The 22,596-nt window shown below is 36.1% G+C and overlaps 3 protein-coding genes across 4 annotated transcripts in view; 2 read left to right on the top strand and 1 right to left on the bottom strand.

Annotated features, from left to right (window-relative positions):
- Positions 1-3,588: 3,588 nt before the first annotated feature.
- On the top strand, positions 3,589-7,906 carry ccdc34 (coiled-coil domain containing 34). The gene is made up of 7 exons (XM_079411410.1): positions 3,589-3,675; positions 4,290-4,557; positions 4,640-4,769; positions 5,622-5,729; positions 5,863-6,021; positions 6,161-6,290; positions 7,465-7,906. Exons 2-7 carry the CDS (start codon positions 4,298-4,300, stop codon positions 7,665-7,667), a joined length of 990 nt encoding a protein of 329 aa, XP_079267536.1. The 5' UTR covers positions 3,589-3,675; positions 4,290-4,297; the 3' UTR covers positions 7,668-7,906.
- Positions 7,907-9,570: 1,664 nt separating this feature from the next.
- Positions 9,571-19,142, top strand: rab19 (RAB19, member RAS oncogene family). The gene is made up of 4 exons (XM_079412155.1): positions 9,571-9,629; positions 9,931-10,119; positions 12,512-12,695; positions 18,200-19,142. The coding sequence occupies exons 1-4, from the start codon at positions 9,579-9,581 to the stop codon at positions 18,475-18,477; spliced, it is 702 nt and encodes a 233-aa protein (XP_079268281.1). The 5' UTR covers positions 9,571-9,578; the 3' UTR covers positions 18,478-19,142.
- The window catches only part of hdhd5 (haloacid dehalogenase like hydrolase domain containing 5), a 10,638-nt gene continuing 4,397 nt past the window's right edge, over positions 16,356-22,596 (bottom strand). The window contains exons 8-9 of one of the 2 annotated variants that reach the window (XM_079412153.1): positions 21,791-22,191; positions 16,356-17,154 (exon numbers count right to left, since the gene is read on the bottom strand). In XM_079412153.1, coding sequence (XP_079268279.1) covers positions 17,087-17,154; positions 21,791-22,191 — 469 coding nt within the window. In that variant the 3' untranslated portion in view covers positions 16,356-17,086. Of the gene's footprint in view, positions 17,155-21,670; positions 22,192-22,596 lie in introns of those variants that run through there. The other variant, XM_079412154.1, reaches the window with a different exon arrangement.

Below are 22,596 nucleotides of genomic sequence, written 5' to 3'. Positions count from 1 at the left end.
TTGCAATACCTATGAAGCAACTTCCAATACATTACACCTACTAATACACTGTCTAGCTTGTAGTATCGTTGGAATAAAGAGCTTTTACAATGTTAAAAAAAAGGATGGTAGTAATCTCACACAGCTCTGGCAGTGTGCGCACACGTCTATGTGTAGCCATTCATCCACATTTGAACAGAGTGGACAGTGAAATTGCTGTAAATACAGAGTGATAAGGGAAAAAAATCAAACCTGCTTTAAAACCCAGCAACACAACTGTAGCTGTATAACTTTACAACAGCAACACTGCTTTAACAAATAAGCAAAACAGCAAGACTTATTTGACATCTAAACAAAAATGCTGTCTAATAGGCTCTCGCAGTACTTTGATGTCACACACAGAAAGATCTGCAGTGCTGCTTCAAGTCAAACACCTGTGTTTTATTAGGAGGCGCACAACAGTTTTTCTATGGCTTTATAGGTAATATTTTCACATACACAATTTAGCAAAACCAGACAATAATTGTGTCTAATATATACCACAATATTAACTTCTTATTTTTGAATTGTTGTAAATAAATATCACATTTGCAACTGCTCAGTGTTAAAAAAAAAAGCTGGGAAATCACTTCATCTAGCCCTACAAGAGTGATTACTGATAAACTGTCTGAATAAAAGAAAGTCACGTTTTAGAGAAGAAAAAAAATCACCTACTGACTTTCAAAGCTGCTAACGACTTTCTACTACGAGGACCTTGATAGAAATGTAGTGGAGTGAAAAGTACAATATTTGTCTTTCAAATGTAGTGAAGTTAAAGCCAAAAGTTTCCAGATAAAATTATTCTCAAGTACAGATACTCAAAAAGCGTACTTAAGTACAATACTCACTGTCCACCTCTGGTGAAGAGCATTTTAATAATCTAAAGAACCCTTTTTTTATAAAGAACCTCACTATAAAGAACAATGGAAAAGTTACATACTCTTAAAATAAAGTTTGTTTGTTTTTGTTTTTTATTGGCATTGATGGTTTCCATGAAGAACCTTTAGCATCCATAATATCTTCATCCTCATAATATTCACTAAAGGTTCTTTATAGTGGAAAAATCCACTGAAAGGTTCTTTGGAGAACCCAAAATAGTTGTTCTATAGCATTGATTTTTATAATAAAGGTTTATATATTGGGTTTCAAAGAAGCTTTCTGGGAACAGTTCTTACAAAAAGCATTTTTTTGTAAGTGTGAAGATTATTTTAACAATCTGAAGAACCTTTTCCACTATAAAAACCTTTTTGTGGAATGGAAAGGTTCCATGGATGCTAAAGGTTGTTCATGGAGCCAATGCCAGTATATTTTTAAGAGTGTGGAACCTTTATTTAATACATGGAAGCATACCAGTAAAGAACTTTTGTTCTTGGGAGCACTTGTCAGCTTGAGCAGCTTAAATCTTAGTGTTTTAAAAAAAAATATATATTTTTTGATTTATGGAATATTTTGAGCGGATGTGTTGTGCAATGATTACTTTAATGATAAGGCTCTTAAAAACTGTAACTCATACAGAGAGAAGATGGCACTGGCTTTGATGGTTTTCTTTTTATTGATGCTCCAAACAAACACAAGCCTGTTTCTCGCACAAGAACCTCTGTATGCCTTTGTAACCAAAGGTGAACAGGCAGTGCTTCAGATCTCCTGGATAAGGTCACAGACGCCACTGTTTATAGGTTAAATCCAGACAAGTCTCAGGTTGTGAGCAATTACACCTTAAAACTTTCTAACACTGCATATTTCTTAATATTTCAGAAAATATAAGAGTTTTTCTCCGAATGCAGAAAGAATGGGCTGCTTATGGAGAAAAGATGCTTTTATGTGATAGTTTGTGCTAAAAGAGACATTGTATTATCTTCATGGTGAAACTGCACACATCTCCTGTCAGAAGTTCAATTCCAATCGTGGAGAAACTCTTCAGGAATTTGAAACATCGGATCACATTTGGGCAAGTGAAATGATTCTGGATACCAGCGTATCTCTGGAGATTATTCCAGATGCACTTAGGAGCAGAATGAAAGTCCTAAACGGAGGCTCTTTATGTACTTAAGTATGGAGTTTACAGTTGTTTGGTTTGGAGTGACGATCAATGCCAAAACCACAAGGAGATTGAGCTATCCATTGAAACGCAGGACATTTTCCTCATCTCAGGAGAAAGTTACACTTTGCCCTGTTTAGTTAAAGGTTCCCCATCAGAGGACATATATTGGCTTATTCCCAGACGACATATTTCAAATGTTGAATACGACACACATCAATAACTACTCTTTGGTCATTCCTCACCTCTTGCCGAGCGACACAGGAACATACGCCTGTTTTACGCCTTAATAGAGCCAACATTTTTATTCCATTCTTAATCCCATCAATATCACATTTGCTTTGGGTGACAGTGTTGATTTGATGTGTGTTTTCAATCTGTCATACTTTCCCAGAGTACAGTGGTACAGGGAGTACAGTCAAAGCTCAGAATATCTGCTAGTCGACAGAAAAGATCGTTTTGTGACATGAAGAAGCGGCTGCATGCCTCCGACCCCAATCACATTACCATATCGGAGCTTTCGATCCAGGACGGTGGCTCATATTGGTGCAGGGTTTGGGAGTTAAATGACATTCCCAGAGGCTGGTGTTTCAGTCGAAGAGTTCACTTAACATACATGACACCTCAACTGGACATTTTCTGTTTTGTGTATGTATCTCTGATGAGCCTAATGTTGCTGGGGATGATCTCTGCAGTGGTTTTTGTCACGATAATAAGCAGGAACAGACACACACGGGAACTTAGGCATACAGTGGGGGGTCCAAAACAAGTTCATATTGTATATAGAAAATATGTGTTATTGTTGTTTAAAAAAGTTAAAAGAAATACATTTTTAACTCGCTTATATTTAATACTAGTTTATTTCTAGGTGAGTCAAGTCTGATCATCACACTTTTTTATACAATATAGTTTCTTGGCTGGACAGAATTAATAAAATGTATCATAATCCATGAATGAGCATATAGCCTAGGTAGGCTACAGTAACTTTGATTGTTATATAAAGTTGTGACGAAAGGTTTTTCTTTTTACTGCAAAGAAAAAATGTATTGACACGTAACATTAAAAAAAAAAGCAAAACAGGTAAACAAAGTCTCAATCAGTATAATTATAAATATACAATATAAATATAAGGTCATTTGTCGTTCTTATTATTATTTTTGAGTTTATATAATGTCAGCATGAAAGAATTTAACGAAAAGTATAAAGAAATAGGCTAGATTCTTAATTAATAATAAAGAATAATTTATTTCAGGGAGTAGCCTGTTTTAAAATGTACTTATTTTGTTAGAAATTCATTAATATATGTGTTATCATTACTTATTGTTTTTTGGCTTTATTTCTTTTTTTCACTATTATATATTAAACTGTTGTTATTCTGAATACATCGATTAAAATAAAAAGAGAAAAAAGCAATAAACGCGTGTTTTCTACGTGTTTTATGAGCTCGTAGCTAAGAAACAGGCTTCCGTTATCAGCGTACTTGGTTACAGCGGCGCAGCCAATCGTGTTTCACGATTGGAATGATTGACGTGTTGAGTGGGCGGGTTCAGAGGGAAAGAGGCGGAGCTTGACGGAGGAAGCACATCAAGCAAAACAAAAGAGATTAAACGGACTAAACGGTGAGTTAGTTAAACACTTATACACTGATATATATCTAATTTAGCCGTTTAAACGCATTCAAAGTCTGTCGAAATGTGCAGCTGTGATTTAAAAACAGGCTGGAGTTAATGTAACGTTAGTAGTAGAAACTTGTTTACAGGCTCTATTTTAAAATTAACGTAAGTTAGTTTATTAAAAGCTTTTAGAAATATTCACAGTCAACCATAAATGTCTGCAGTCGAAAACAAATGATTCTGCTACCTTGTTTTTGGACAAGGTACCTTGTTATTACTATTGTTATTTCTAACTCTCTTTATTATTAGTGTTTTTATTAGCTTGTATGTGTTTTTGGAAGCTCCTAACACGAATTCTTTGTGTGTGTAAGCACACTTGGCAATAAAGCTCTTTCTGATTAATAATACCAATGTAAATACTATGGTACAGAAGTACTGCATGCATTTTGTATGATCCTCTTATTTAAAATAGTTAACATTTTGCAGATTCTGAAAGGGGGATGTAAACTTTTGACCTCAACTGTATATAGAAGTATTATGGTATTACCATTTTAACATCGAAGTTCTTTCTTGTAGGGATCTCCTGGTTTTGTTTAACATGTGTTTCTCTGTGTCCTCAGGTTTGCTGATGATGTCCACCTTTCCATCTTCTTCCTCCAAGAGTCTGACCTCCACCCCGCTCAAGTCCAGACCCAGCGGCCTGGGCAGCGTCCTGCAGCGCAGCAGGAGCCTGGAGTCCACCGGAGACTCGACGTCCTCGCTGCTGTCACCCATCTATCATGACAGCTTTGAGCTTTCAGAGGAGGAACCGGAGTCAGATCAGCCTCAGCCCGTTCACAACATCACCGTAACGTTAAGTGAAGACGTCGCACCAGGCTATCCATACAGGTGAGCGGCGTTGAGTAAAAGAAATACAAACTTGCATTATAACAAACTAGTACACTAGTCATAAAATCTAACTCATTTGCAGGGATGAGGTGGACACAACAGGCCTGGATGACAGATCGTCAAACGTGCAGTTCAATCTGAGTGCTTGGGAGCAGTGGATTGTGGATAAAGCCAAAGACGAGCGTATCAGAAAACAACAAAAAGCCATGGAGGTACATGGCACTGCTGCAAGAGTAGTTATACGGATATTTTATGTTAATATCATTATTCTCAGCACTGTTTTTTTTAGATACATGGACATTTTTATTTTACTTTTATATGCACTACCATTTAATTATTATTTTTTTTAAATAAATTAATACTTTTATTTAGCAAGGATGCTTAAAGTTTATTAAAAGTGAGGGTAAAGACATTTATATTATACTATTTTTGACTTTCTATTCATCAAAGAATCCTGAAAAAAAGAATCATGACAAAAATATGAATGTTTTCAACATTGATAATAATCAAGAAATGTTTTTTGAGCAGCAAATCAGCATATTAGAATGATTTCTGAAGGATCATGTGACACTGAAGACTAATGATGCTGAAAATTCAGCTGTGCATCACAGGAATAAATTACATTTTAAAATATATTACAATAAAAAAAAGTGTTTTCAAATTCTAAAAATGCTTAAAAATAGCATAACTCAGCAAAAATAAAGTCTTTTGAACAGTATTTTCTTTATGCATTTCATAAATAATTAATATATATTTTTTTAACTTATTTTAAATTTTTATTTCAAGTTAATAATTAAAAATAATAATAATTATTTTATTTATTTTATTTTTTGCTTTGGTTATTCAAACCAAAACTATATATATATATATATATATATATATATATATATATATATATATATATATATATATATATATATATATATATATATATATATATAACCAAAAAATATTTGGTTATTATTAATTTATTTCTTTGTGAAAATCAATAGTTTTTGTCACAGTTATCACAGTATATGGTAAAACCCTGGTAAAATATGCATTAATTGAGGTCTATATTTCAGGAGCTCATGTTGAAGGAAAAACAGAAAGAGGAGAAAAAAGAACAGCAGAAGAAGAAAGTTGTCAACGATTGCAAAATTCAAGAGTGGCTGCAAATAAAAAGAGAACAGGTAACGATCTCTGTGAAACTCCCAGAATGAACACTAATTGTTAAATTAAAGTTGAGATTTTCTGTCTATTTTTAGAAAGGGGTCTGATCTCCTGAAGCCCCTTCTCGTGATTTTACTGTGGTTTTGTACTTAGGAAAAGAAAGAGATGATGTCCAAAGAGTTTCAGGAAAGCAAAGAACAGCTTCAAGAGGAGACAAAACGTGCTGAGATTGAAAAGAAAGCTCAGGAGAAATATAAGGAGTGGCTGCGGAAGAAGAAGCAAGAAGAAACGGAGAGAAAGCTAAAAGAGAAGGTGTGTCTGTCTGGCGAGAAAACATATAGAAAAGAGCAGCGTGGAGAATTTATTTCTAAACATTATTCCCATTGAATATCATGAGGGTGTGTGAATGATAATAGAATTGACAATTTTAGCTGAACTATTTCTTTAAAAGGAAGAGGCAGCCAGAAGAGAAGCAGAAGAGAGGGAGCGCAAAGAAAAGGCAGAGGAAAGCTTTAAAGAGTGGCTTGAAGGTGTAAAAACAAGAGGAAAACTGAGCCGGCAGTCATCAGCATCCTCAGCCGGTGAGTGAGCAAAACATTCCCATAGCGTTTAATAACAGTTTTATTCTAGAATCTGTAAAATAATGAACACGTGCATCCAGACGGTTGATTAGTAGCAGATTTGTGCGTCACACACTGAAAAATGTGTAAAGCTCTCCAAGTGTGGAAGCTTATTTGTGTCACAGAAAAAAATAAAAAGGTAATTGCAATTTTTAAGAAAACCTTAAGGAACATATTTAAAAAAATCCATGTCATGAGCCCTTTAAAACTTTTTTGAGCTATAAACTCGATCACAATTACTTTTTTATTCCGTGACGGATATAAGCTTGACATTGTTCTCGCTGTTGTGAGTTTATATCTCGCATGCTGACTTTTTTCCTCACAATTTTGATTTTATATCCCATGTTCTGACATTCTGGCCTTTTTTTTGAAATGCGAGAAAAAAAGTCTTAATTGTGAGAAAGTTGCTTTTTAATTTTTTTTATTTTGTGGAGGAAGCTAGATTAACTTTCTTGCTGTTGTGAGTTTATATCTCGCAATCTTGAAATTCTGAGTTTATGCATCACAATTCTGAGTTTTTCCTCACTATTTGGACTTTTTTTCTCTGAATTGCTGGAAAAAAACTAAAATTGTGAGATATATATAAAAAACAAAATCTGTGGTGGAAACAAGCTTGATTTGATTTCTTGCCGTTGTGAGTTTATCTTGCTATTCTGAGTTTATATCTCACTATTCTTTTCTCTCAGAACTGCGAGAACCTTAGAATTGTGAGATCCACACTGTAGATTCTGACAAAAATACAACATTGAGATTCAAAGCCCTCTAACTCTAGCACTCTCTATTCTAATTCTATTCTTAAAAAAAAAAAAAAAAAACTTGCCCCTTTTAGGCTTGCATAAAAAAAAAGAACACTAGCTTCTCTATTCTTTTTGTATTCTATTTGTTTTATTTTTATTTATTATACAATTAACAAAAAGCAAAAAAAAGGCCTCTAACACTAGCTTGCTATATTCTTTTTCTATTCTATTTATTTTCTATTTTATTATATATTAAAATAACTGAGACTTGTTACAGCACTTGCATATCATTGGTCTTTTATTGATTTTGATTGCTGCCGTTGTCCTCATTTGTAAGTCGCTTTGGATAAAAGCGTCTGCTAAATGTGTAAATGTAACTTAAATTTGATCACTTTCAGGCAACTATAACAATGTAAACTATCCAGCTCCGAGTTTCGTCAACCCCATTCCCTGGAAACCCATTCACGTTCCTCTGCAAGAGCAAACCCCCAGGAAAAGCTCGGCCCGTAAGAGAACGCCAGGACCACCAAAGAGCCAGTCGACCCCCTGTCTCACATACAGACCTACAGACATGATCAGCTTCACTCGGAAAAGACGGTGACACTGACCTCTTCTGGTCCGAGTCCGGTGAAGCGTTTTTGTCAAGCAGAAGAGAAGATCCACCAGGAGGCTGATTTGTGTGTCTGTATCTGTGAGATGAATTCATCAGTAGAAGACAGATTCCTCATCAGTCTGTTATGATTTTGACTTGTATATATATATTTTTTTGTATATTGTTTGCTAAATAGGGAATACAGATTTTTTTTTTTTGTCCAAATAAAAGATATTTGGAAATACAGTAATTGAGTATTATTTGAGTTAAATGGTTCCATCCAAACATTTCATAGCTTTTAGTTAGATTTTTAAATATTTTAAATAGTCTCTTCTGCTCACCAAGGATGCATTTTGTTATCAAAAATACAAAAGAAACAGTAATATTACGAATTAATATTATTAATTTAAAAATAATAGTTTATTTATATATATATATATTTAAATATAATGTATTCCTGTGATGCTAAGCTGAATTTTAAGCTTCATAACTTCTGTCGGCAGTGTCACATGTTCCTTCAGAACTCATTTTAATATGCTGATTTGATGTTCAAGAAACATTTCTTATTTTAATCAATGTTGAAAACAGCTTTTTATGCATAATATTTTTGTGGAAACTATTATGCATTTTTTTTCAGGATTTTTTGATGAAATTTCAAAAGAGAAGTCAATCTTTGTAATAGTATAAATGTCTCTACGGTCAATTTTGATCAATTGAATGCATCCTTGATAAATTAAAGAATTTATTTATCTACATCTATTTTACATGATATATATAGCATACCTCAATTTCTTAAGTGACTATATAGAATATTTATGCTAAAAAATCATTTGTTACACTGCAAGCCAATTATGGAGTAGGGGATCTACTTATAAAAAAATTAGGAATACATTTTTTAAATGGACAAATGAATAAATATTTCAAATCTTTTAATATTTGAGAAGTTTTAAAATAAAAAATATTACTAAATATTTTACATTTGTGGAAATATTAAAAAATAAACTAATTATTTTAAATGCACGTTTTGCTAAAATGTTGGTTTTTAGTATTGAAAAATACCTAAAACCACTCAAACCCCTTTATCCACATAGCAACATCCTTTGGTATGGGCAAATACTCACATGTCCTTTAAAAAATATGAAAAATATAATAGTCCAGTTACACGTTTACATTTCAATATCATTTTACATAATTTTCAAAACAACCTGTGTTTGTACTCATGGTAGACTGCCATGGTGTAGTTTAACAAAAGACTTTTTCTGAGTCAAACATGAGGAGTCATTAACTGGCTTATCTGCATTTCCCCGAGTCAACTTGTGACCAGACACAAAGACCCCTGACCTCTGGACCGGGCCGAGAGCCAAACGCACCCCTCACACAGATGTGTGCATTGTCCGGCGAGCAGTGGTGCCTCGTGTTTATTTCAGCTAATGGTGTGAGTGTGAGTGTGTGTGGGTGTGCATTCACAGTTTACACACATTACTGTAGATTTCAGCCCTCCACGTTCTCATAAACGCACTTTACTGGAGCAGACATACTGTAAGTGCCTCTGCATATTCTTTCTGTTGTTTATAACACTGACTGACAGACTGATCTGGAGTTTGTCTCATTTGTTACGCCAGTCAAATGTGACCCATGATTGTGTGCAATAGAGCAAGACAGCGTACGGCGGAGTGAGTTATGTGTTTATATCCTGTTCTGCTGAGCAAAGGTCACCTTTCAAGACAGCAGTGCTGCTTTGTGTTTGATTTGTAGTCTAGCCTTTTCTAAAATACATGTGTTCATATCTTTTTTACTTGAGAATCATGTTTAGATGGTTTAAAAGAGAAGTAACGGGCTTTTCATGTGTAAAACTTTAAATATGCACATTTTCTCTCCCAATAGACAATATAGGTCACAAACAAACTGCAATTCCCAGAGATGCAGTGGTGCAGGTGGGCAGGCGACTGGACGTCTCGCCTCCAGACGCAGGTAGACAGGGGTGTGTCTATTTGCATTTGACTCAGAGTTTCACAGAAAGCAAAGGACATTGCAGAAAAAATGAGTCAATGTTGAGTTAATGCTGTGTGACGAGGTCAACTCACTTTGTTTGGACAGTATGGAGATTTCTTAATATGTGATTTTTAGTGCTAGCTTACAGAAAAGGCCTGTCTTTAGAGAACTGGTTGCAGATATGGTGAAAATAGCACTGGAGCTGTGACTTTTGTGCCCTGAATGAATCATTTCGGGGTCTGTGGGTCACGATCTGTGAGTATTTATTGCTGAAATGCAGTCCACAGGGCAGGAGGAGGAAGACCTCTGTGACTTTCTGTTCAAGATCATCCTGATTGGCGACAGTAATGTGGGAAAGACCTGCGTCATCCACAGCTTCAAGTCTGGGCTCTTCAGTGACAGCCAGCACAACACTATTGGAGTGGACTTCACTGTTCGCACAATAGACATCGATGGCAAGAGAGTGAAGGTTAGCTCACATATTTATGATTTAAACAAAAAACGTTTCAGTGGTTTTTGGGAGCCCTTCAATTCAGTAAAGAACTCTTGTATAGGGTTATATATATATATATATACTCTGCCGCTCAAAAGTTTGGGATCAGTAAGATTTTTAATGTTTTTTAAGGGAGTCTCTTCTGCTCATCAAGGCTGTATTTATTCGATCAAAAATACAGAAAAAACAGTAATATTGTGAAATCTTTTTGAAATTACTAATATTGGTTTCCTATTTTAATATACTTCCAAATAGAATTTATTTCTGTGACGCAGCACTGAATTTTCAGCATCATTACTCTAGTCTTCAGTGTTCCTTCAGAAATGTACTGACCGCAACGTTTTGAATAGCATTGTATATTGTAACACAAATTTTTTTTTATTTTTTAACTTTTTATTAATCAGAGAATCCTAAAAACATATCACGGGTCCCAAGAAAATATGAAGCAGCACAACGGTTTTCAACATTGATTATAAATATTAGAGTGATTTCTGAAGGATCATGTGACACTGAAGACTGTAGTAATGAAATAATCACAGAAATGAATTATATTTTAAAGTATATTAAAATAGAAAACTTATTTTAAATTGCAATAATATTTCATAACAAAAAAAGTGTGTGCAGTACTTAAGGTATTATAATTTTTTTTTTTAGCTTTCTCATTGGAGAAATAAATATATATTTTCTATAGGTATACAATCATTATTATTAAATACATTTTTTTATATAATATATAAAGTGTGTATATAATATATATATATACACACACGCATATACATATATAATAATATATGTCTTTATTAATTTCATGTATTATAAAAGGTTTATTTTATTTTCATAGGTAAAATAATTATATTTATTTTCTTCAAGAAATATTTCTTAATTTTATTATACAATTAATTTAATTTTAAACAATTAAATGAATACATATAATGCATTATTATTATATTTTATAGGGTAAAAATATAGATACAATTAAATAAACAATATATTGTGTGTGTGTGTGTATATAATTAAAACAATGCATAAAATAATACATTTCATTTATTGATAGAAAAAATAGTATATGTTAAATAAAAATATATACTTATTAATACTATCAAAATAGAATAATACAAATATATATATATTGTGTGTGTGTGTAATTAAATCAATACATAAAATAATGCATTTTATTGATTGATAATAATAGTATTAATAGGTATATAATATTCAGTGTTTCCCACAGGATTTTGTGAGACTTGTGGCGGCAGGTGACGTCACATATTAATTTGCATATTTATGACATCATGGCGTCAAGTTTGCGTTCAGACGAGTTTGGCACTTCAGATCGGTTCTATTCTATGAAATGTCACGTACTGTAATACAGCTGAATGCCCAATAAAGCTGTTCACATTATATTTTCTGTTGTCATAAAACAAGTATAAATAGTAAACATGACCCATTAATACTATGTTAACCAGGAATCACTCTCACTGTACTCCTTAAATACTGATTTATAATCACAACATCGTCTGATAAAATCAATATACATATAACTTAGTCTAAATAGCTACTAAATGCGGTGGTTTTGGCTATATTAATGTTCAGCGCACTGTCTGTGTCTGAGTAACAGACTATGGAGCATATTAACAGACGAATTATGTTCATATTTAAAAGTCCAAACAGTCAGTAAGGGACAGGTGCTTGGAAATGCTGTTTTGTAATGATTTATTGATGATTTTGTTGCGTTACGGCAAACTGAAAGCGCTGCTTCTCTGCACAGAACAGACGCCGAGAGAGGCGACACTGCGCCGGGAGAGTCGGGGCAGTACTGGAGACATCTTCCAACTGAACCATAGCTAAGGTTTTTTAAAAAAAAGTCGTTAGGTTTGTCAGTATGTACCTGTTATGGGAAAAAAGCTGCCAAAAGGGTCTGAAAGTTGTTAAATATTGTGCTAAAGTCGCGCTCGTCGATTGAGCGGCCCGCCCAGGTAAAGTCTACGTGTGGGAAACACTGATATTATTAAACATACAAATATTTTTCTGTAAAAATAGAATCATACAAACAGAAGAATTAAAGTCAATATAGAGCTATACAATAGCAGTTCAGATCGTTTCTATCCATTCTTCAGAATTTGATGTGAAATGTTTGATTTCATATTGACATTTGACCTTTTGACTGTATCTTGGCAAATGTGAGCACAGTTTGAGACGGTGTTGAGATCTCTTCAGTAGACATGTTAGATTACTGGGGTCTTTCTCTCAGAAGCCTCCACTGAGTCTCACTGCTGTCTAGAAGAGACACCTGAGATTTTACAGAGATGTGTTTGTGTTTTTGTATTTGTGATGGTGTCTGTGTGGATCTGTGTGATGTTCTTGAGATCAGATGCAGGTCTGGGACACGGCGGGACAGGAGCGTTTCCGCACCATCATACAGAGTTACTATCGAAGCGCTCACGGCGCCATGATTGCATACGATCTGACCCGAAGGCCCACCTTTGAGTCTCTGCCGCACTGGATACAGGGTGTGGAGCAGTACGGGGCCGCCAGCGTCATCTTCGTTCTGATAGGTCAGAGCTGCTAGTCCCAAACTTTTTTTTGTCAGCCATCTGAACCCTTTTGACATAAAATATTTACTTGAAGTACCCCTAAGGTTTTAAAAGGTTCATTCACATGTGCACAGTTGTCTGATTTTGGTTAACAGTCACATGATATGCTGGTAAATGTATTATTATTATAAAAATATATACATATATAAATATATATTTAGTTTTATTTCATCTTCAGTATTTAATTTTCTTCCAAAAAGAATTAACATAATACATAATTTAAATACATAAATTCTATGATTATTTTTTTCGATTAAATTAAATTTAAATTTTATAAGAGACAAATATGTAAATAATTATATAATAAAGGATATATAATATATTGTTGTGGCAGAAAAAATTAACCCCTTGTCACCCATACATCTTATTCTTTAGGCCCCAAACCATATCTCATTTTGACTTCACAGCTGTTCTGAATAAAGCAGGCACTACACAATGTTCCATAAGCATATAAAATCAATAAAAAAAAATTCTTCCACAATTTCCCCCTTTTTATCATTCATTGATAACTGATCATTAAATTCATTACAATGTGGAAAACTCATTTACCAAGATTAATTGTATATTTTCTCACAAAATAATAATATAGCAAATTTAAGTATATACTCTTCATCTCTGATTTTCGTATAAACGATCACTCTCTTAAATGTGTGAAGTAAGGAAACCACGCTAAGGCTGTTTTTGTGGGGACAGACCCCTATATACGCAAGCAAAAATAATATAGATATAGATGGGCTAACCACTGGGCCAAACTGGGCCCTATTGTCGTCTTAACTCATTTCACTTCCACTACTGGTCGTGTCTCCCATCAACCGTTTGCTCGTCTTCACACATGTCATGAGGATAAGCAGGCATTTTAACCATTTGATGCGATACACTAGACTTCACCAGTCTCTGTACTGAGCTGGAAGCAAACTGACAAATACATGGTAAGCACAACAACACCAGTAATCCTGCCGCCACAATTGGCAACACAGTATTACACAGCCATCCCATGTGAGTAATGATGTTGGTAATGTTCTCAACAACATGACGTTGCCATCAATTTACAGACTCCTCCCCTCTCAGATGTTAACATATCCAAGACTAATCTATTCTGAATAACTGCATCTCTAATCAGTTTCATCTCATCATTAACCATTGTCAGAGCATTCTCGGTGCTGTTGGCTATGGCTAACACAGTCCATGCTAACCCATTAAGTTGATTTATGCTTACAGCAGTTCCCACCCCTAGGAAAAGTGACCACCCTATGTTAGCTCCAGGTGACGTCCAAGACAACACATACCCATTGAAACTATCCGGCAGGGACCCTGAATGTTAACACTCCTTTTCTTCCTACTCTCTGTCTCGGGCTCATTACTTGGTAAATACACAGATGTCCCTACATTGATTAAGGCTAGGTAGCAGCATCCTGACCATCCTTTTTCTGGCATGAAGTGATACGCTCTGTCTCCAAACACCCACACTGCCGCAGGTGAAGTGTCGCTCGGCCTGCTGAATTTTGTCGCTGTGCAGTTGTTCGCTATTCCGTTCGTCATATCAATCCTAATCCTGCTTTCAGCTTCAATCTGGGCTTCATCAGACAGACGCACACATCTCCTTGCATGTGTATCTCTCAGTGGTGGAATCATAATTTCTGGTTTGCATCATCTGGTTATCTCTTTGCAGGCAAGCACAGGTTTCATTCTCGGTATTCTCCCCTTCTCTATATCAGCTGCAGCCATCAGCACCTTGGTCATTTGTTGTGGTATCAAACAGCTGGTTTAACATTTATAGTTGCAACAGTCAATGGGGTAGCTTTCCAAGAGTGAGACATTGAGTGCAGACAAAGCCAGCAACTCGTGTTTATGTCTAGTTCTTTCTTTTGCAACGGAGCCAGAGTACACGTCTTGCTCCCTTTTCGATGCTCCTTCGTTCCCCATCCATGCTATTTCTCTCCCTCAAACCAGTCCTTTTCATATTGCTTATCTAGTTCCGTTACGACATGTGACATGCAATGTAAATTGTCAGGCAACATCATATCTGTGTCAAATGGCTTAGTTCGATTCTTAGTCAGCTCACACATCATCTGAGCCCAATCATTGTTTATTATGTGCCCACTGAGGCTCTACTTGCAGACAGCACAATTGCTCCTCCTCTGTCACTCTGACACCCAAGGAGTCTTCAACGAGCGTCATTTTAGCTTACACATCAAATCTCGACCCATAAGGGGTGCAGGGCATGCTGGTGAATAAATGAGTGCATTTCAGCACTCGGCCCCCCTCTGTTTCACAATTTAAGGGCACTGTAAATCTTTTAAAAATGTTATGCCCTGATGCAGAGAGAGACTCATTCGTTTTGTTAATGGCGGTTGACACGGCAAGTCACATGGTCGTAAAGAAGACCCCGTCGCCCCAGAATCTGCTATAAAGGGAACTATTACCCCCTCCACCAGCATGTGGTATTTAGGCATGTTTAAAAATCATTAAACATTTATCAGAAATTTCATTATTCAAATGAAACAGAAACACAAAGAAATGCAAGCTTTTTCTTCATTGCAGAGAGCAGTATGTACATCTGTGTTTGTTGGTTAAAAAAATGTTCACTTCCTTGCGCTGTAGCTGTTGACCCCTCCTTCCTGCTCTCCGTCTTCCTCGCTTCAGTCTGCTTCCTGATTTTATTGGTTTTCTGGACATTCCCGGGACCAATGACCATCTTTCTTACACAATTTGCATTTGGTACATTTTCTGGTCACATGATCCTCAGCTCCACAGATCCAGCAGCCCCATTTCTCCGTTTCCTTCAGCCCAGTTCGAGTATCTTCCCCCTCCCGTCTGCTGAGGTCGGGGGACAGAAGAACCCCCAGGCCTTGATACGGCTTGCAATAAGGCCAGCTGTAATTTTCTGGCCGTCTTGACTTTAGTCTTTTCCTTTTTTTTCGCTGCTTGCTGTTCTTCTGCATGCAAAGCATGCTCTAAAACAGCAGATAATCATCCATTCTTCCATTCAATGTAGCTGGATTTCACTGCTTGTGCAATTTCTGGTCTCAGTCCATTCAGGAACCAGCTCCGTAAATGAGACTCCCAGGTGTCAGATTGATTTCCTCTGTCGTCGGGCTCTATTAAGCTGCTGTGTTTGTTGAATATCTTGTAGAGTCGATGGTAATAATCCTGAACAGACTCTTCTCTGCTCTGGCAGCAGTTTCCAATCTTTGCTGTGTCCACACGCGCTGGGAATGCTATTTTTTATAGCTCCAGCCAGCTCCGCAACAGCTGTCCGGTACTCCGCATTAGCCCTGTGTTCCCAGTCACTGTGTTCTCTCTGACAATCTTCCCTTTGCAGCTTCCCACTCACTTTATGCCAGTTCCCAGTTTCACTGCCAGCAGCCTTCTCAGCTCGTGCACAGTGGGGCTGAACTCCTTGCAGAACGTGACCAGTTCAGCAGAGAATTTCACCTGCTCCATCAGGGCTTGGCAAATGGGCCATTGCTTCTTTCATATCATTCACAGTCCATGGTTTAAAAACCATCATTGAATCGTGATGATGCGGTGGCGGTGCATGTGCAGAGACAGAAACATCAGAGGGGTTAGTAGGTTTATGTGGTGCAGTTACTTTTTCTTCACATTTTTCATTTTTCTTTCCCTTCTCATTTCCATATGCCAGTTCTTTCCCTCTTATCTGCTTCCTCTATCCAACAATTCATCGTCTGCTCACATTTCCCACACATATGTTTCTCACACCACCCTTTCTGCTTTTCGCTTCCCTCTTAAACCGATTCCTTCACAACATTCAATCTTGTGACACTCAGTGTTCCCTCTCTCGGAAAATCACGATACTTGATTAACTTCCCTATATCTTGCATGCATCTTTGGCCATGTAATTTTCTCATTTTGACAAAAAACCAGTGCATCATATTTGGCGAGCTTGCTGTGGGACTTCCCCATATCAGCTGTTTCTTTCTCTGTGGATTTATTTTCAGTGCGTAGATAATGTCTCCAACAGATCTGACCTTTCACCTAAAATCGGACAGGCAGAGTGCTTCCCACACTCCGATTAATCACACACACAGTTTCAATTTCTCCCTAGAAATGTATTGACTGTGCTGTATTCGGCCACGTGAACTCAATTTCCTTCCGAAATGTCTTAATCACGCTGCTTTACCACAGAGTCAGACCAGCACTATGGTTTATCCCCCTTTTCATAATTCCAGTCCTAATTTCAAAACTCAAATTTTCTAGAAGATTTTGATTTGTCTCTTACCAGAGAGATCTGATGCCACTTGGGTTCGTTTATTGATTCCAGTGGTGTCCCCTTCCGGGCCCCGACGGTCGGTCCCTCGTCCCTCAATCTGTTCGGGGTAGGGTTGTGACTTCTAAGTCCAGGATGTACAGTCACCGTCCGCTCTCGGGTCCAAAAGGCACATCCAAGGAATCCCAACTTCTGACACACAGAAAAAATGAAAATGACTTTCACAGCTAAAGAGACAAACCCACTTAATTTATTCTTTGCAAAGAAGGTCAGACAGTACAGAAACACAAGTTGCTGCAGAGTGCGACAGACAAAGGGATGTTTCCTCCACCTTTATATCTCTTCCCTAGCCTTCAAGGTTACATCTCTTAACAGCTGTACTTTTCCACACATGGTAAGAAAGTCAAAAACACATTCTACTATATCATACTAAAGCTCGGGGCCTCATATTTAGGGCCATAATGACCGTCATGGACAGGCGTCTTTGGGTCTCCCAGTTGTTCCCCCGAGCCCCGTTTAGGCCTGCACAAACCCCTTGTATTGTTGGTTATTGCTACAAATATACCGTGCGAAACATAAGACTGGTTTTGTGCTCCAGGGTCGCGCGCACACACACACACACACACGTTTGTTTTTGTGAATTGTGGAGACATTGCATAGGGGTAATGGTTTTTATACTGTACAAACTGTATTTTCTATCGCCCTACACCAACCCTGCACTTAAACCTACCCCTTACAGGAAACGTTGTGCATTTTTACTTTCTCAAAAAAAAACTCACTTTGTATGATTTATAAGCGTTTAGAAAAATGGGGACATGGGGGTAATGTCCTCATAAGTCACCTTCTTGTAATACCCATGTCATTATATAAATTTGTGTCCTCATATGTCACAAAAACACGTGTGCACACACACACACATTAATATATATATATATGTATATATTTATACAGCAGATTAATTTTCATCATTTTAAAATTTTATTTTAGAGCAGAAATAAATAGTATGTGCGTGATTTTTTTATGATTTAACTTATTAACTCTCAACAAGATCTGTAACAGAGAATGACACTGATTCATTCATGTTATTTTTTTTACTTGGTTCTTGTCCAATTTTTCTTTTTTGAAATCTCTATTATCGATTATTTGGATCAAATCTTTGAAAACTACTCAGGATAGATGCTTGAGGCTTTTAGCAGCAAACAAACTCGAGATTCATGATATATTTTCCGTCCTGCAGGTAATAAGTGTGACCTGGAGGCACAGCGGCAGGTGCTGTTTGAGGACGCGTGCACGCTGGCGGAGCGGACAGGTGCGCTGGCGGCACTCGAGACCTCCGCCAAACAGCATCACAACATCGAGGAAGCGTTCGAACTGATGGCACGGGAACTCATAGTGCGACACGGAGGAGTAGTCCATCAGGACAGCCAATCAGATTCACCAACTGTTTTCCTGCACTCAGACTCTCATCCAGTAGATGAAGGAGAACACCTGGAGAAGAGGTCATGTGACTGCTGACAAGCATCAGTTTTCTCAAATTCATCGTTAAAAATCAGTGCCCAGGTGCACATATTGGTCAACTACTTTCCACTTTATTATTAACGCAAGAATGTGGTATTTTGTTATCATATTTTAATTAATAATCAAAATCATAAATCATACTGTTTTGTTGCTCAAATAGCTTTACCGTTTACCACACTTTGTATTCCTGTAGTTATTTAATGAATAGGAAATCTTGCATATTGCACACTAAAAAGCTGTCAATTATTTTGGTTTATTGCGATCTCACAAATTTTCGTTATAATTAAGAAATCTTTCATTTACAAAGAATTAGTTGTCAGCACTTAAATTCAAAACTGCTGTGTTTTGAGCACTGAGTGGATTCCAAGGCCTCTGATTGGCCACTGCGTTCCAGAAATCAACATGTCTGTGATTGGCTAAAGGTTGTAATTAGAAACCTTTGACGCTTTGCTGAGCGCAAACACAAATATGGTGCGCTAAATATTGTGGGTGTGGTGTAAAAACAAATCAGACATCTCAGAAAATGTAAAATGCATTTAATGAATTAACTCTGTGAACATGTATACAAGTACAATATTACAGATTACCTCTTGAGGGATATTTATTCTGCAGTAGTTTGTGTACAGTACAATAAAATGCATAAAACGTTACAAACAGAAGTCAATAAATGCATTCTTTGTTCTTTCGTAAAACTTCATATACTTAAAGGACTAGATATGAATTGAGGATTATCTGTGTTAAATTTTTAAACAAACCAATAATAATCACGCGGCTTGTACTGCTGACAGCGTTATCCTACCAGTCAGTTCATACAAAACGCGTAAAAAAAAGCTAGACAGAGCAATTGCACATGTAAATTGTAAAAGTTGAACAATTTTTTACCTTGAATTATGTCTGAAAATACAGTACGACATTATGCCCAAAACACCCGACTCGTGTACATAATACAACTACAAAACAGCGCAAACAAAACGCAAGTATACGAACTGTGTGAACGCCACTTAAGAGGTACTGTGTTATACAGCAAACCAAAGTGTTCACATTTACACAAACTAACTGAGGCGTATGTGAACTTTAATGGCAAATATATCAGAGAACACACACATTTCCACCTATTGGGGAGAAAAAACGCACTTCCTCCTGTCAATGGCATCGTGTTGTTTCTTCATTAACTAGTATGGCTTCATGGATGAACGTCTTTCCTTGCTGCAAGCGTTTAACCTTGTGCTTGTGAAAATATCACACCGAATCTCTTTCAATGCTCTGTTTGGGTTCATAACGATTTACCCATAAGCCACTTGAGGTCCCAAATGGTGCACTTGATTTCAGCTTGTCTAGAACGTAAACATCATTCTGCGAAACTCATTCATTCGTTAACTGCTACATTTTAAATCTCACAAGAAAGAGTTTTTGCAGAATAAGGGTTACAGCTTAGACAAGACTGAGCGCGAAGGCATGATTTGGGACAAGATGTAACACTGTTAACCGACATGACAAAGACATCTGGAAGTGTCAACACAACAAACACCAACCAGGTCAACAGCAGACTGCAGTAACAGTAAAGTGGATGAAAAACACTGTATCTAAAGTTTGGCATATTTTTAATAAAACTCCATTAGCATAAAAATTACATTTATGTAACTGCATAAAAATACAATTAATTGAAACCTGTTACTGCTTTAGCATAAAAAAAGGTAATTGCAACTTTTGTTTCTTCCAATTGATTGTAGTTAATTGCAACTTCACAATGCATCTTTATTTCTTAAACTTTTTCTTAAGGTGTTCTGTGAATATTTGTGGGCGAAATCCAGTCTTTTCTGTATGAATATACATGATTAGGATTTTCCCATGAGGTCTAAAGAGATCCTCCTACAGATTTTGCAACAAGGTCAAGTTGGTCACACATTTGCGGCACTGACCAACAGAAAGCTGTATGGTTTATAACATTTCCAACAGCACAAAAATATATATTTACTGAAATATGTTTCAAAATATATTTATGTAAATATATTTTCTACCAATATATTTTTGCCCATTTTGTATATTTTTGAAAATATATTTGAAATGTATAAATTCAATTTAAAAAGCATTTAAAAATATATTTTGACCTCTATATATTTATAGAAATATATTATATATTTATAGCCCAAGAAAATGCATTCACATGTCACATTTAAAGCAAAACTTGATTTGTTATCTATAACATATAACACATTTGAATAAACTTTAGCAAGAACAATTTAAATTGCTCCAAAAAATGCAATACTGCAATTTATAAAAATATGAAACATTATTAAATCATTATAAATCTACCTTTTGATCTCTTTAATAGGACATCCACTTTTGTATTTAGCTTAAATGTAGGCTACTGTAATATTGGAAATAGACAATTTAATTGAGCTTTGCAATACGGGATTAAATGTGACATCACCTTAAGAAAAAGTGTAAGAAATAAGAAATGTTGTACTGTAAGATGTAAAGTCGGGTGAACTGGAAGATACAAAGTTGCCTTTGTTTTACTCTAAGCAGAAATGAGCCTCAGCGAATTGTATATTTGTGCAGTTACGTAAAAGTCTATTTTTAGCTGTTGCGAGCTGTGCCTTATACATCGCTACACTACTGACAAATTACGTTATTTATATTTTACTCTGGAAACAGGTTTTCAAATGCAAAACATGACTTAAATTAGAGGGCAAGTGACAAAAATATTACACGCTTGAGTATTTAACTAATAAAATTCAATGCAATTAATTAACATATATGATATTTGTAAGTAAAATCATTTCGGACAGACAGGAAAAATAAAATGGCTCAAAAATAGCTTAAAAGCATATAAAAAATTTAAACGCAACAAACAAAAATATAAAATCTGAAGACGCCATGGACACTTCCTGTGTGGACAGGAATTATAATGGGGATTGATTTCGTTTCGACAAGTCGTGACTAGGGCTGCAAAACGATTAGTCGCGTTTAATCGATTCAAAATAAAAGTTTGTTTACATAATATATGTGTGTGTACTGTGTATATTTAAATACACACACATACATGTATATATTAAGGAAAAATGTTAGATTTATATGTAAAATTCATATTTATATATAATACAAATTATAAACATACAAATATTTTTAAAAATATATACATTTGTGTGTGTATTTATATATACATAATAAATATACACAGTACACTCACATATAGTATGTAAACATACACTTTTAGTTTGAATCGATTAATCGCTTTGCAGTCCTAGTTGTGACTCATCGCATGTAGTCGTGGTGTAATAAATGATGGTTTACTGCAGTGACCAACCCTCCAGCTGGAAGACCAACTCCACTCCATCCCGAACGTCATGCACCATGAAGGAGGGCTGTGTCAGACTGGGGTCGAAGCGGAAGTCCCGGTGACCGTGGAAGATCTGCTGCTCTGTGACCGTCTGCTTGGGGTCCGAGGGCAGGTCCTGGTGGTCGCGGTTGTAGACGCCCGTGCAGACCAGGATGGAGCTGCACCCTTCGGGCAGACGGTGATCAAACGAGCCTCCCACCATCACCCGTCCTGAACCTTTGGCATCGTCGGATGCTGCATCGTCACACTGCAGGTCTCCGGGTACCTGGCTGCTCGAGCCGCCCTGCACCTGCGCACGGGTGCGATGCATCGCTTTGAGGTAGCGGTTGTACAGGTTTGCACCGTAAATATCAGCCATCGGGTTGTCACTATGAGAGAGATACACATGCATCAGACATTTTGACTGGTCAAAAGTTTCAATAATTAGATCGATTTTTTTTCTGCTCACCAAGGCTACGTTTATTTAACAAATTCATTGTGAAATATTATTACAGTTTATAATATTTATATATATATTTTATTATTTGAATATATTGTAAAATGTAATTTATTCCTGTAGTCAAAGCTGAATTTTCAGCATCATTACTCCAGTGTCACATGATCCTTCATTCCAATATACTGATCTGCTGCTCAAGAAATATGTTTTCTTATTATTTAAAGAAAACTGTTTTTGCCACTTAGTGTTTTTGTGGAAAATGTGATACACTGCCTTTCAAAAGTTTGGGGTTAGTAGGAGTTTATTTATTTATTTTTTAAGAAAGTAAATTCAGCAA

The sequence above is a fragment of the Barbus barbus genome (genome assembly GCF_936440315.1).
Source record: "Barbus barbus genome assembly, chromosome: 48".
Lineage (NCBI taxonomy): Eukaryota > Metazoa > Chordata > Actinopteri > Cypriniformes > Cyprinidae > Barbus > Barbus barbus.
Note: the sequence above shows the minus strand (reverse complement) of the source record. Positions and strands in the feature narration are given on the sequence as shown.

What these genes read in the sequence shown, in the direction of transcription:
- ccdc34 (XM_079411410.1), top strand. Translation starts at nt 4,298, where the DNA reads ATGATGTCCACCTTTCCATCTTCTTCCTCCAAGAGTCTGACCTCCACC. An exon ending in TGCAAATAAAAAGAGAACAG is followed by an intron (nt 5,730 to 5,862) that starts GTAACGATCTCT and finishes TTTTGTACTTAG; the next exon opens with GAAAAGAAAGAGATGATGTC. An exon ending in AGAGAAAGCTAAAAGAGAAG is followed by an intron (nt 6,022 to 6,160) that starts GTGTGTCTGTCT and finishes TTTCTTTAAAAG; the next exon opens with GAAGAGGCAGCCAGAAGAGA.
- rab19 (XM_079412155.1), top strand. Translation starts at nt 9,579, where the DNA reads ATGCAGTGGTGCAGGTGGGCAGGCGACTGGACGTCTCGCCTCCAGACG. An exon ending in TCGATGGCAAGAGAGTGAAG is followed by an intron (nt 10,120 to 12,511) that starts GTTAGCTCACAT and finishes TCTTGAGATCAG; the next exon opens with ATGCAGGTCTGGGACACGGC. An exon ending in CGTCATCTTCGTTCTGATAG is followed by an intron (nt 12,696 to 18,199) that starts GTCAGAGCTGCT and finishes TCCGTCCTGCAG; the next exon opens with GTAATAAGTGTGACCTGGAG.